This window comes from Pinus tabuliformis, chromosome 2_2 (assembly GCF_031772625.1).
Source record: "Pinus tabuliformis cultivar Carrire ecotype Pingquan chromosome 2_2, CPIR1, whole genome shotgun sequence".
Classification (NCBI taxonomy): domain Eukaryota; kingdom Viridiplantae; phylum Streptophyta; class Pinopsida; order Pinales; family Pinaceae; genus Pinus; species Pinus tabuliformis.
Genome location: NC_142300.1, coordinates 58706701 through 58722323, shown reverse-complemented (window position 1 = coordinate 58722323; position 15623 = coordinate 58706701). Strand labels below are relative to the sequence as shown.

The window sequence follows — 15623 nt, the reverse complement described above, 5'->3', positions numbered from 1 at the left end:
TATTTCTTTTATTACTTGAAACTTCAATTGAGAACTTGTTAATAGAATATGAGAGGGTTGTAGTAAAATTATGATAGAGATCTTCTATGTTGTCTATACTAGATTAAGGAAGCAAATTAGTTTTTAATTCATTTAGAAAGAGATCTTTTTTATTTCTATCAAAGATTAACTTCTTTTGGCTATAAGGATTATCTTCCATGGGATCTCTATGCATGACAAAATTGAGAGTTATAAAACATGTAACTATATATAATATCAAGGTTTTAATAAAATTTAAATAAAAATATTTATATAGATAGAGGCACACAATAATAATAATTCATAATTATTCATATTTCAGAAAATATAATTAATTAACATACAAAAACTTAATACATTTAATTAATTAATGTATAATTAAAAATAAAAATATTTCTAAATATGTGTGTTAGTTATATGAATTAAGATCTATTTAACCATATAAATTAAAATAATGGTTCATATTCATAATCATTATATTTCATAACTTCATATTGAAATTTAATTAATAAACATATTATAATTTAATATTTACAATAAGTTTTTTTCTAAGTTATGTATCTATTTATCTATTTATATAGATCATCAATGCCATGTATATCACATTAAAAATTTATAAAAACGTGTAACTATATGACATATGTATTATCAGGGTTTTAATCAAATTAAAAATAAGAGTATTTCCATACATACATATGTGAAAAGTGATATACATAATATTATTAAAAGCCAGCGTAGATCCATCTTAACTCACAATTTAAACTCACAATTTACCAAGTGCTTTGAGGAATCAAATTTTTAAAGGTGCAAACCTTTTCTCAAGTTTTGTACTCAAAAAGAGGTTTGAATCTTGAGAGATTTGATTGTTTTCGGCACTTGGGACACGTGAAGTCAAAATGGATCTACGCTGATATGAAGTACAAAATTTAGGGGGAGTGAGATACAAGTTTACCAAGTCTTCAATAAATAAAATAAAGTAAGTGATCAATTTGAGCCAAATGATCCAAGGAAAAAATATAAGTACAAAAAATCATCATACAAGTTGACACATATTTACTAAATTAAGTCTCACCAACATGAGAATACAGATCCAAAACTCGTATTAAGTTTCTATGTTAATAATAACTTCACAGATATCATCTCTCCCACAAGATCATTAAAAAAAATCCAGACTTACCCAGATTCAAGCTGCGGCCCATGGCACTTAAAAAGCTTACCACACCTATAGAGAAAAGATTTGTTTCCCGATTCTCTGCAGGTTGGCCTTTTACATATTTAGCTGGTTCTCCAGAGTACATAATCCCAGCTCTGCAAATAGAAATTTGGTAATCAAAAAATTAGTTCCTAAAACATCTTGCTAATACAAGCCAAATAACATTATTTACGATGCTCCATAAATCAGTAATTGATTGCTGAAGCCTATACCTTCCATGTGCAAATTTCCTGTGTAAAGAATACTAAATTTGACATGCTAAAGATCAGAACTCCTGCAAGAAGACAAATGCAAGACAGAAAACCCAAAAAGAAGAAATCGGCCAACTGCAGATTTTTAATTTCATAAACATTCAATGTCTTCACAAATAGACAGGGCACCAAAAGTCAAACCAAGTTCAAGGAAACGTAAGCAAGAAATTTTCTCACTTGCATAGGAACTGATAGAGATGTATTATAGACATGACACACTATCCACAAACAAATTGCATATTTTACTCCAAAAAAATTATCACACTATAGAAATACTATTTTGAGAAAAGGAAACAAGGTCCAAAGCACTCCCTGCAATATGATTCTATTGAGTCACTATTTTCATGGCTTAAGCTACCATGAAAATGTCAATTAGGGAAACCCAATAAAACAAATCCATCGAAACAACTCACATAGAACCAGAATATTAAAGACAAATTCATAAGTGTTTGTGAGTGCATTAACCAGTTGTCAGTAATTAAAAAATAAAGATCACAAGTAGGAAAATGCAATAAACAAAATCCATCAAAACCGTTGAGAAATCAAGATACCTGTAGATAAGGATGATTTCTCTTAACTTCATAATTACTTGTGAATGATTGTTGGCTTTTATTTCTTTTATAATGTTTTCTTCATCAAGCAATTACCAAAATATACAAAATATGAAGATCACAAGACACAAAGAACACAAAGAAGTAGGCTCTTTTGTTGCCCGGATTGTACAGGCACCATGATAACCACTCGGGGGGGTTGTCACTCTGATCCCCACCCACTCCGTTCTAGTTATCTCCCAACAACAAGCTATGGGGGGTAGTCCCCATGGAAATGAAGTGAGAGACAAGTTGGGGGGCAACTTATCTGGGAGACACAGTGGAGTAGCCTAGCTACTTGGTTGATTTAAGCAAGATACAAAATTGGATTTATTATTGAGACCAGTGCCTTATGGAGTCAAATTCACGTTTGTTTATAAATTAAATGACAAGTAATTGGATGAACAATTGCTACTTAGGTGCTCATGTAAAGGATGTGAGTGATTCTTAGGCTAAGATTGCTTGTGTTAAGTACTTGGAATATGGTTTAGCCCCAAGTTATATCAACAAGTACTTCTTTAATAAACTGCAATCTTTGCCACAAGAGAGGCACCAAGTTACCAAATGTCAAAAAATGACAAGAGATCCCTTCAAAACAATTACCCAAGTGAATTTAGAAAGAATTCTTCGGCGAAAATCACAAGGAATATCATTTGTCGACGCGTTCCGAACCAACCAGTGTGGTTCATCGTCAGGACAAGTTGCTCAAGTGCTCAAGACTAAATTATAAGATGCTCAACCAGTAAATGATAACAATAATTGCAATTAAGAAAACTTAGAGCACTTTTCCAAGATATGCCAATATAACCAATGATAACCAAAAGAGGGCAATATTGTTAATTCACTTAAGATGATTCCCTAATGATATAATATTAGCAATGATCTTTTAGACAATTAGGAATCAGATTTAGCAAGTCCCTTAGAGCCTTTCCTCAACTATGCCAATAGTGCAATATTATACCACTGCCATAATTAGGTTCGCAACCAAAGCTTCTTTGCACATGAAAGATATTCAAAACATAATTGGAGCAAGTCACTTAAATGCCCAATATGATTAGATCTGCTAAACGCAAATAATAAATTAAATCATTCAATGTAATGTAGCTTGAGACTAGAGTGTTGTGTGAGTCAAACAATTAGGATTAAGACATCAAACGTTAGTGCTTGAGAAACAATGTGACACTTTGGCTTAACAACAAACTCTTTCAACAAAGACAGCATATATAATTGACAATCCTTATGCTAGCAGTAAGTTACTTATGCCAAAAGGATCTTCAGAAAGCGTCAAATAAACTTATGACAGCAGTCAAGCTACTTGAAGTTATGACATCAGTAAATTACAGCGAGCAATCCTTATGTCAAACTGTCAAAACATTCCAGATTTCTTATCTCCTTTTCCCTGCTTAGATTAGAGGGAAAACATTGAAAAATGTGCTTATTTCAGATCTTATGTATGCAGTGAGACAGTCATCAACAAATCATGAAGTAAGCCAAGAGAGAGTTACCCAATTGATCCTATGAATTGTTCAATATGCTAAGCAACATATATGTGATTTTAGGGTGTGTTACCCACCATTTTGTGGGTAATATCCCTAGGAGAAAAAAAAATCTCCAAGCTGGTCCTCAACCGTCAACCACCAGCCCCTCGCAGCCACTAGCTAGCTCATTGTGCCATTTCTTCGCCACCTGAGCCAGCCATGTGGTCCCTCGCCCATCTGCCATGATCGTATGTTTGAAGGTGGCCTCCCGAACCTAAAGGTATGCCTTGTCATTTGGTAATTGAGTATTGCAGTTTGCTTATCCTGGACACTTCTGAGCATGGATTAATGGGAGATTCGGCGGAAAGAATTGGGTTAGGTTTGTGCTCTTGTCCCCTAGACCCCTTTTGGATATTAACTTTGGATTCTAGTCCCGTGGGGTCTCTTTTACTGACCATTTGACTTTAGGGATGGTATTTCACGGGAAACCTCAATTTTTGTTGTGTGGTCCCGCTCCCTTATCTGCTTATATTACCCCCTTTCCACGCATTATTACCCCATTCATCATTTCTCCCACTTAGGTCCACATTCCTCCACTGGGTCCACATAGGGTTAGCTTGCCCCTTCCCCTGGCCCACACCTTGGGCCAGGCCTAGAATGATGCCTGGAGGTTGATGTAGCTAAAAAGAAAGACAAAAGAATATTTGGCCACATTCAACAGCAAAATGTACCACAAAATGCAAAAGACGGCCAGGTTGGACCGAGCATCCAACTACATCATCTGGAAAGCTAGAATGTCTTTCCTTCTAGATGAGCATGCCCTCAAGACATACATCGACAACATGGTGGCTGAACCTGCGGATGCAGATCCACTGAAGAAGTACAAGGCTAAGATGGCAAAGGACAAGAGGATGATCCTGGATGGAGTCAAGGATCACGTGGTGTGCCACGTTGCTAGCATGTCGGATGCTTTGGCCACATTATATCAGGGATCTTCCAAGCAGCGGAAGATGTACTTGGAGCAGACGCTGAGATCTGCTCAAATGCAGAAGGGAGAGCATGTGGATCCATTCCTCACGAAGATGAAGGAAACCCGTGATGAGTTGTCTGCTACAGGACATACACCTCAGGATTCAGAGTTGGTTAGAATGGCCCTCAATTTTGTCTCAGATGAGTGGCAAGTCTTTGTCCAGAGTATCCTCAGCATAGCAGCATTGCCTAATTGGGATGAAATGTGGGTAGCTCTAAAACAAGAGGAGCTGAGGAGAGACCTGGTCAAGGTCAAACTTGACGGAAGCAACAACAACAGTGGTTCAAAGCTCAAGGAGGAGGAGGATAATGCAGCCCTTGCATTAAAGAGACAACAGGGGCAACAGAGACGAAAGAAGGACGTCTCCAAAGTGAAGTGTTTCAGATATGGAAAGATGGGCCACTATGCATCCCAGTGTCCTTTGAAGAAAAAGGACAAGGATGAGAAGCACAATCCTAAGGTTGTAGCCGCGAAGATCGAACAGGAGTTCGCCATGACAGCGGAGATAACTCCAGGAGGGAGGTGGGCTAATTTGGAGTTGTAGTTCGAAAGAGCTACAAATGGGCAGGATCCTTGAGGAGTCCACCTCTTGGATCAATACCTTGCTACAGGAATGCATTTTTGTGGTAGCAAGATGGACTACTGCCGGATGGTGCCGAAGAGTGTCGGGGAGACAGTTCCAGTGGCCAGAGACTGAACAACGCAGATCAGAGTTCGCAGCAGTGCAGACGGCATAGAGCAGAGAACAACAACGGCACAATAGATTCAGAGGATCAGCACAAAGACTAGCAACAGCCAATTCCAGCATTCACATGGTATCATACTGAACACAGTTAGTTCAGTAATTTTAAATGTTTTTCAGTTGATTCTCTCAGCGACTGAGTTGTTGTACAAATGCAATGCTAGCAGCATAGCAGATGTAGCATTTGAGAGGGAGTTGTAGTACAGATGTAGCATTGACAATGGCAGTGTCAAAGGCAACAGTACAGTTGCAGCAGCAATGCAGTAGTTGGTGGACAGCATGTCAAACATTAGCAGCGCAAAGGACGATGCTTCAGAGTCAGAGCAATATGCAGCAGCAGCATATTGCTAGAGCACATTCCTTACTAAGAGGGAGTGTTGATTTGGGGTAGCATCAGATGTACTCTAGGCCTAAGATTTTGCAAGGAAGCTTGGGCACATGTATTCCAAAGAACCCAGAAAGCGTTTTGGGAAATTCCACACAGAGACAATTTTATTAAAATAATTAATATTTTTTAATGGGACCCTAAGTCTAAACTTAAGAAATTAAAAATATTAATGGGTATTAATCTAATTGTGGGTGTAACTTCTAGAAGAAGATGAGGATCAAGCTAAAATGATCTTAGCCATTGATTATCTTTTAATCTGGGCCGTTGAATGTCAACAAGAAGATTATTTAAGGAAGCTTGAGGGTCATTTGGAAAAAACACTCAGAGATCAAGAGATCGAATTTCTGAAGTGAGAAGTTCTCAGGAGGAAGTTCCAATCGAGGAGATTTCTTTCAGTTGAGGGGCAGGGATAGCATTCGGAGAGAGAGATATTTTCTGAGTCGGAGAATCATCAGCAGAGAGAGGCGAAGAGTGATCCGGTAGCCCAGACACAAAGGTTGATGCAGGGCCACGAAGGGCCACGCAGAGGTAATGCAGAGGGTGAGAGAGAGTCAAATATTTTGCTAGAGAGAGTCAATTTCAGAAGCCAGAAGTCGGGGTGTGAGATCGGGAGGCTGAGAGCAGAGACTCTAGACAACAAATCAATCAGCAAATTGGGTGACGCAATGCCTAGAGAGGTTGACGCAGGGACTGCATGAGGACTACATAGAGGTAGTGTAGGGCCTGCCAAAGGCACTTCATCCAAAGTCCAGATCGACCGGGATTTCCTCGATGATTGTGTGAGGTAATCTCACAAATATTTCTGCCAATATTTCTCTTAGTAACTAAATAACAAGAGAGGTATTTAGAGATGTATTCAAAATTTTCTACTGCTTAATAATAATAAACCCTCAAATCTGTTGCACCGGTTTTCCCACATTGGGTTTTTCTGGGGACATTTAACCAAAAATAACGGTGTCCATTGTGTTGTATTTTCTTTCTTGCTCAGTCTCTTATTTCTGCATAATATTTAATTAAGTGAAGGTTGTAGTGTATGTATTACGATATTTTTCGTAGGAAACTACAAGTAATTTGTTTAAAGGAATTTAACAAATAGGAATAATATCATCAGTGGTTGCAGTAGGGATTCTAGTTGTGGAATTTTCACACCTTGTACCCCAGCATGTGGCCCAAGGCTGCCCCTTCTCATCCCCTACTCCATTTACCTCTTTATCACATACCACCACCTTTTAAAGGATGTACCTTGGACATATTATCCCCTTTAGAAGAAGAAACCACCTAATAGGATACTTGGTTAACCCCATTTGAAGTTTGAAGACATTAGCACATGCCAAAGCCTATTATGGAAGGGCAAGCCATTATGAAGTCCCCATTTGTGGTCCATGGTTTGTAAGCTCTTTTACTCGATTTCCTTGATGACGTGTTGTACTGGAAGGCTAGGGGTTGCATTGGATATTATGCAGGATTGCAAGTGGTCTCCATCTTGGGTTTGGTTTCCCTATATGGGGTCTTGACCCTCCAGAGGGATACATTGGCACATGTAGGGTGTGTGTTGAGAGACATGGGCCTCCACAGCAATAGACAGCACTCCATGGATCCCCAGAGATGTTCAGAGCTCGAGATCCATCTATTGGACGAGAAATATGCACCTGGTTCACATTTGCCCAACCAACCCCACAGATGTACCATGCACTTGGAAGTTGACTCGGGACTTGTAGGATGATATGGCATCACCTACACCATCATCGGAGCCCTTACAAATGGTCTACAGGCATCTTCGACTCATTTGGAGACCCATGAGATTATTATTGTGCCCCCAGACACACTTGGAGCACCACGGGGTTATTGTTTGGAGAACAAGGGGCCACCCCCTTGTCCATCACTTTTGAGGGTCCTATTCTTCATTATGGCACCTATGGACCTCACCAGACCTCTTGGAGGGCCCTACAACATGTATTGTTTATCATTTGACCTCTTGAGAGGCTTATTATTTCATTTATGAGCTAGTTTGGTGGGCTTGTCATCAAAAGTAGGATTATTAGAACATTAATTTATTTTGGGGGCTTACGTAGGCCAAAGAGGCTAATTCGAACTCCTCATTAGTGTATAAATACAAGTGAGATAAGTTCATTTGCTCATCATTGCTTTGGATTTGATCTCTTCTCACTCTTGAGATTTTCACACTTTTTCTTGGAGCGTGAATTGGAGCTTTATGGATGAATTTTGATGTGTGGATTTGGTCTATCTTGTCTTGGAGCTTCTCTATTGTCAAATTGTGGATGGTTGGATATACTCTATTACATGTAAGTACATGCTTTTAATGTTATTATTGTTTACTTTTTCATATACATTGTACTGGGATTTTCGCTATTTTTAGGGCTGATTGTTGCATGCATTTACTGCTTAAATTGTGGAATTTTGTCTCTATATAGCATCTCTCAACATATGGGCCATGTAATGTGAACGAAATATCCTAGGGGTAATTCTATCAATGAATTTATCTTGATAACCCATCACCTTTTGCACATCAAAGTATAAAAGTTGCAAAGATTGCTTCTCTTTGACCTAGAAGGCTAGTGAAGTAGTCTTGAGGTCTCCTTGACTAGGAACCAAAAGTCCCCACTCATATTTATCATAGACTCCATTCTCCCAAGACTAAGGCACTGATCTGCCAAAAGGTGGTCACCTAAAATAAACCTCTTTTAACCTTTTCCTAGGTCTAGCCAAGTTGGAGCACCTAGGGCATCATTTTCCCAACAAACTATCCTTCCAAAAAGTTCGATCTCCTAGCCTCTCCTGCGCTAGTGTTTCCTCAAGACCTCCTCCAAATTTGAGGCCATTCCAATGGCGAAGTTGTGAGAAAAGCCAAGCCCTAGCTTGGAGACCAAACTTTGCCCTAGCATCCCCAAGGCTAGTACCCCATAGGATCAATTCAACACCTATAAGTGATTATTCTTTCTTTGATCCTTTTCCCCAACCTTGTCCAGGCTAGGAACATCATTGGTTGCTAAAATATTTCCTCCTAACCTAGACTAGGTCCACTCGATCCCGTGTGGTCCTGTTCCTTTGAAAAGACAATTCTTCAAGAACCATCCAGGTACCAATTTCAATAAGGATTTTAGGGATTGGGAAATTCCTTCACGACTCATATCCCCTAAACCTAACCCTCAAATCCTCTCATTCTTCTCCTAGAAGACATTGTACCTTGCTTAGAGAGCAAGCAAGCTCTATCCTTCAACCTCTTCTGGAAAGGGAATCATTTGAGTCACTCCACATCCACTCATTGATTTCTCCTTCATTAGTGACTCCATAATATATCGAGTCTCCTCCCATCGGTGAAAGTTCGTAAATAGTATGGAGCCTTAGTTGAGATGACAGTGGGTTAAGTCTCCATTTGTTGCCCTTGGCCTAGCATTTACCCTTTAGGAATCCCCTTTACGTCCCCTGCTAGTTTGAGCGGTAACAGGGTGTTTAAATTAAATATTTGGCATAGTTATGAAGTAGTTTGTCTAGCTATAGAAAACAGTGGAGGGAAAAGTTTAGAAGGCAAACCATTGAGGCCATAGGCCTTGATTTTTATGATCACACTTGTTCACAATTATCTCAGAGTTTTGGACCACCTGCAAGCATGGAACTTCAACTCCAAACTTATGCAACACACTCAAATATTAACTTCATAAAATGAAAACTGACCCTTAGTGACAGAGATGTAGGAAAAGAGGGCAAGGGAGGTCAAGGATGAGGGGTTACAAAGCCAAAAGAGTTGGAGGCAACCAAGGGAGAAACCAAAGGCTTGATGGCAGAGGGTTGGAGGATTTGTTAAGGCCACAGTGAGGGAGGAACAACCCTTGTAGGGCTTGCGGTGAGGTAGCAGAGGAGAAGGAGAGGCAGGCAGGGAATGAGGAGGGATGGCAGAGGAATAAGGGAGAGAAAGAGAGTTGCAACAACCCAGAAAGAGCTGGAGAAACCGATAGAGGAGGCCTAAGGGCTAGACGGCACAGGGCAGAAGACCCACGATGAAGGCAAGAAGGGCAAGCAAGAGGGGATAAGGGAAGAAAAGGGAGGAGATAAGGTTGTGGTGGAGGGATAAGGGTTTGCCGCAGAGGGGAGGAGGGCGCAGACAAGAAGTGACGAGGATGGCAGGGAGATGAGGCCACGGAAAATGGAGAAAGAGCTAGAAGGAGGGAAAAAAGGAGGGAGGTTGCCGTAGGCTTGGGGAAAGGCGGTAAGGGCTGCCGCAAGGAATAAAGGAGAGGCAAGGAGGAGGGTTAGGCAAAAAATGAGGGTTTTCGTGAAGGGATAAGGCCTGTCCAGGCTTGCAACACCTAGGCAAGGGGTAGAGAGAGGTTGTGGTGATAAGGAGGAGGAGCAAGAGGGCCTGTGGAGGGCTAAGGAAGGAAGAAAGTGTAAGGGAAGAGGCCTATAGGCCTGCGACAAGGAGGCAAGGAAGGGCAAGTGATCATGCATTTGATCCTTCCCACGAGATGGATTAGTGAGAGATTATGAGTCGGTACTCTATTGATGGGATGATTCCTAGGAGAATATTCTTAGCTAGGGGCATAGCACAACATGAGCCCTTAGCCACGAACAGTAATGGAGGGCCAAGGTGGTATTATAACCCACAAGTCCCAAGACCTATGTGGCATTAGGATCCAAGCGGATCTATTGATGGTAGGATTGGTTGAAGGTTTATTTGGGATCCAGGCATTGAGGGCTCTGTTTATACTTTGGTGGCACAAAGGCATGGTGTAGCACAATGGTTTGTATGGGATCCTCCTATCAGTGTGTAGATGCCTCTATTGTGGATAGATAGAGATTGCTTGAGGGCAGGCAATCTTGGGGTGGGAAGACTTGTAATGTCCCCATTTTCAGTTTCCTTTCTAGTACGACCAAGATGGATTTTCAGGGTATGTAATGGCCAAGTCACAGGAGCAGGATTATGCCATCAGAGGTCTCGGAAGGGTTTTGAGGAGTTTTATGGGGTCCAATGGCATTCGCTTGGCATATTCCAATATCAAGGTTAGTTCTGCACAAATTGCTTTTGGTCCTATTGCATTCCAATAATTCTCGTAAAACAGGGTTATTATTGAGCCTAACTTAATTAACTATGCATAAGGTGGCATTCTGTGAGGAATATTTGTGGAACACCTTAGTGTAGTAGCTTGTTGGGACTAGCCCCAAGGGTTAGCTCACCCGGTCGAGTTCTCATTGCTAAGTACCTTGCCAATTAAGAGGTCATTGGGTCAATTCTCCTCGACGCCCTTGGGGTTAGGCCCTACTAGTTTGGTCGGCAAGATTTGATTCCCTTCGGGGTTGATCTGCTCAGATTTTCTCGTGGATGTAGAGGCCACTCAGTGTCCATGAACCACCATAAAAAAATAGCCTGTTGGAACCAGAACGAGAAGATCTATAGGATGGGATGATGAGACGAGACTTCCAGTGGCTAAAGAAAGTATGGCGGGCGATTTACCACTGTCCCGAATTAAAAGTGACATTAATTAGTCACTTAATTACATAAAAGAAGGGGAGAATGATTAATTGAAGGAAAAAAGGCGAAAAGTGACTTAGATGAAGTCAAGGGGAAGCTTCTAGAATAATATTAAAATAATAAAAACAAAATACTTCTAGAAGATTGGAGATCTACTTATCGACCTTTAAAAGGAGGAGGATGAGATCATTTGGGAAATCTTGGATTTGTGTATTGTCTTTGTGAGAGGTTTTGAGAACTTGGTTCTCAAAATTCAAGTGGCCTCGGGAAGGAAACCCTTGGGTGATTTTGTGAGGGTGGACGAATAACCCTCTCATCGCTTAGTGAATTCATTCAAAATTCACAGGTGCATTCATCAGATCAGTTTATTTTGGAGGCTCGATGCGGCCTTGTTGTAAATCTCTTTGAGGTCATCATCTCAGTGATTTCTAGTCCATTGTATCAACGTATTTCATATAATAAAACAAGGCTGAGCTAAATACATGTATCTATTGTCAAATTTGAGTTGCAGTTTTCATATTGAAGCTTACTTGATTTGTCATTAATTTCCTAATGCAAATTGTGTAAATTCTACATAAGAACTTTATGGTTTAGTTATTTGAAGCAATATCCCAAGACATTGGTCAAATTTGATAAACGGGATATTACATACAAGTCTACAATCCCAAGAGATTGTTGGAATTCTTATGAACTCCTCGTTGGATCATGCGCTCTATGGTGAGCTCATGTCTCAGTTGGAGCCAGATGTTACCCACCAAAAGTGTGTGACCCCATAGGAGAAATTTTTCTCCTATCATCTCTTCCAGCTGGTTGCCAGTATCCCTTTATAGCCACTGCTATTCGATGATGATGTGTCATTCATATCTCTACCACCTGGCATCAATCATATGTTTCCTTGCCCATTTGGCAAGAGTGCACGTTGGAAGGTGGGTTTCCAACCAAAACGTACTTTATACATTTTGCGATCGGGTGCTTATGCTTCTTTATATTTTGGGCATTTGGCATGGATCATGGGGTAACCTCGAAGAACGAGGGGTCTTGACCGTCACCTTGTTCCCTCACCTTAAATGGAGGGTTAACCTTTTATCCTAGTTCAGTGGGGCCTCCACTAATGGCCCAATGGGTATAGGAGGGGCACTAATTTGGAAACTCCGATTGAGATAGCGTAGTCCCATCTCTCCCTTTTCCATACTTACCACTTTCCATCTTACATTACAAGCCCTTATTCCACCTCCCTTCTTCAGGTTCAACCATAGTTTTTAAAATCAGTCCAGTCGAACCGAAAATTGGTCAAACCGGCCAGTTAGCTCCCTGAGATATCAAACCGGCCCAACAAATCCAATTCGTTGGTTGGTCAGGACCGATTGGGTATCAAACCAACAAATTTGGTACTTAATCAACAAATTTTGTAAAAAATAGATAAGTTAGGAAGCCACATGGTTGGGGATGTTGATGGGACTCACAAGTGGATTTTAGCAAACCATGGTAGGTTACCTCCTAAATCTAGCCCCCTAAGATTATAAAAGGATGCCTAAGCTTCTATTTGCCTCACACATTTGATTTCTAGTGTTTGTGAGCATATGAGTGTTTGGACAATACTGCAACAACATTGAGTTTTGGAGCAACAACAAGAAGTTTGGAGGTTCTTTGTCATCTTGGAGTTGTCTAGTGGAGTTGGGTGTGTTGATCCCAATGCAAATCTAGTAGTTGAACTAGGAGCTGAAAGAAGTGAACCACCAAGACCAAGCATGGCACATGGTGACTCGTGAGGGAAGCAGTAGTCGTGTAGCTCGGCGAACTCGTGCTTCTAGTTTTGCTAAGCCTAGTGTTGTTGCTCATGCTACTACTAGTATTACAATTGAAGCTGGAGAGGAGTTTGAGGAGTCCTCAAACTCTATGCTAGATGATGTTTATGTAGCTCCTGGTGATGATCCCATGTGTAGTTGTGGTGATGAATTTGATAGGTGATCATGTTGATCAGTGATTTGTAGTAGGCTAGTGGCCTAGTAGCTTGAGTTGTAGCATTGTTTTTAGACTCTAGAGGCCATTTAGAGCCTCATTGTAGCATTGTTTTTGGACTCTAGTGGCCATTTAGAGCTCCATTGGTTATGTATTTAGTCGATGATATCATTGATATGTATTGTACTCGGTGCCATTTTGATATATGCACCCTTACATGGTATATAGATCAGAAGACTTTCCATATTTTGTCTCTAATGGTTTGGAATCATGGTTTGTAATCTTAAAAATAAGTTCTTTTCATTATAATTAATTATTTTATGTATTTTTTCCAATTCTGATTTATTGAATCTGGTTCAATCCGGTTTCGGTTCGAATCACGATTAGATAGGCGGTTGGTTCAAAACCCAGTTTCGGTTTTTAAAATTATGGGTTCAACTCAATATTGCACATATCGCGATAATATCAGAATTATCGCGATATTATCACCGAAAACCACCTTGCCGATATTATCGCCGGTAATTATTGCGATAAATTGGCAAAATTGAAAATATCGCGAGTCGAACGAAATTATCGCCCTGTTGTTCTAAAATTCGCTTTTAAGCGTTCAGGTCTCGTTGTTTTGGGTTATTTTGGTTTTTTGCTTGTTGGGATTGAGCTTTGAGAGTTATAACGGCCTCATGACCTGATTATAAATAGTGAGCAAAGGGATTTGTATAGATCTTTTTGCCATTAGCTGAGTATTTTTGGAGTGGATTTCTACTCCAGTATACCATTTCCACATTTCCAGGTATGTAAAAAAAATTCTCCTTCATTTTCTTTGTTTTTCAAGATCTAGTATAGGATATGCAATGTTCATTAGATATACCTTTGTTTTCTCTCTTTAACTGGAGGATTTGTTGATTTGGGGTAGCATCGGATGTGCTCTAGCCATGAAAATTCGTGTAGAGGCTAAAGCACATGAGATCTCCAAGACCCAGAAATGGTTTGGACAGATTGTACCCAATTTGGGAGATATTAAAATAATTAATATTTTTAATGGAGTTCCTAAGTCTAAACTTAAGAAAAATAAAATATTAATGGGTATTAATATAAAACTGGGTTAGAAAGTTCCAAAAGTCATGGATCAAGCCAAATCTAATCTTAGCCATTGATTAATCATTAGAGATTTAATCTCGGGCGTTGAAGGACCAACGAGAAAAGTATAAGAGGAGGCTTCAAGGTCGGATGGAGAACACCCCAGAGTGATCAGTGATTCATTTTGCTAGAGTGGGGTTGCTAAGCAAAGTTGAATCAATGATTAGCAGCGAGGGGCAGTGAGTATGAGGCAGAGAGGCAGGGACAATACTGGGAGACTAACGCAGAAGCGGAGAGAGCCAGAGCAGCAGGCAGTCTAGGCTACCCAGAGCCCAGAGAGACTGCATCATCCACGCAAAGGGCAGAGGGAGTGACGCAAAGGCTCCAGAGGATGCGCAGTGCCTCAGAGGGCTGACGCAGAGAGTCCTGGGGCTGACGCAGAGGCCAGAAGGGCCAGCGATGAGCTTCAGTTGTGTCGGAGAGGATTTCATGGGACAGATTTTCTGAATACCTGTTTCCGGATATAGAGGTATTGTTGCCGTGTATTTTTCTCTGTCGGGTGAGCCGAATTAGGAACCCTGTTGTACTCATATAGAGTCTAGACTGCATAATAATACAACCCTCAGAATAGTTGCACCAGTTTTCCTGCATTGGGTTTTTCCGGGGATATTTGTCCAAAAATAACGGTGTCACTTGTGTGTTTGTTTTCTTTCAGTTGATGATTTGTAGATGTTGTGACTGTATTGTGTTTATTTCGATATTTAATGTATTAAATAGCTTGTTCGATTTTTAAACAAGTAGAAGAAATAAACCAGCAGAATACAGATTAATTTTCTAACGGATAGACTTAGAAAATTCAACAAGATTTAATACTTATGTAGTTAGGGTATTTTAATTGGAGCATTTTTCATTGTTTTTCAATTTTGTGGGTTTGTATTCTATTTCAGAATTTGTAATTCTAAGTTCCTCTCATTTTTTGTCCCGTAGATTTACAAATTGAATCAATGCTCTAAACTCTAGAGTCAATAGACTCTACACATGCCAAGAATCAAAATGCCAAAGCCATTAGATCCAATGTGGGAGTATGGTCTATCCTATGAGGGTCATAATAGAATGAGGTTGAATTGCAAGCTATGTGGTATGGAAATGTTTGGTGGAATCATTTGTTTGAAATACCACCTTGACAGAATGCCAAGGAATGAAGTGGAGATTTGCCCAACAGCCCCCCTATAAATGATCCATATTGCAAACCAATCCATTTTTCAAATTCATAATAAGAGAGATCAAACGGAAGAAGCAAGGCTTGAGATGGAAAATAGATCCACAAGCTTCTCAGCAGTGGGGGAAATCCAAACCTCGGGCACACCTTCTACAATGCCTGGGCCTTCA

General features: G+C 40.2%; 1 protein-coding gene across 5 annotated transcripts in view; it reads right to left on the bottom strand.

Moving 5' to 3' along the window:
- LOC149191465 (TraB family protein) overlaps window positions 1-15623 on the bottom strand; it is a 181999-nt gene that overhangs the window by 97286 nt on the left and 69090 nt on the right. For all 5 annotated transcript variants that reach the window (XM_089404287.1, XM_089404289.1, XM_089404285.1 and 2 more), the window contains exon 2: window positions 1196-1326. In XM_089404287.1, the coding sequence (XP_089260413.1) occupies window positions 1196-1326 (131 nt within the window). The remainder of the gene's footprint in view (window positions 1-1195; window positions 1327-15623) is intronic.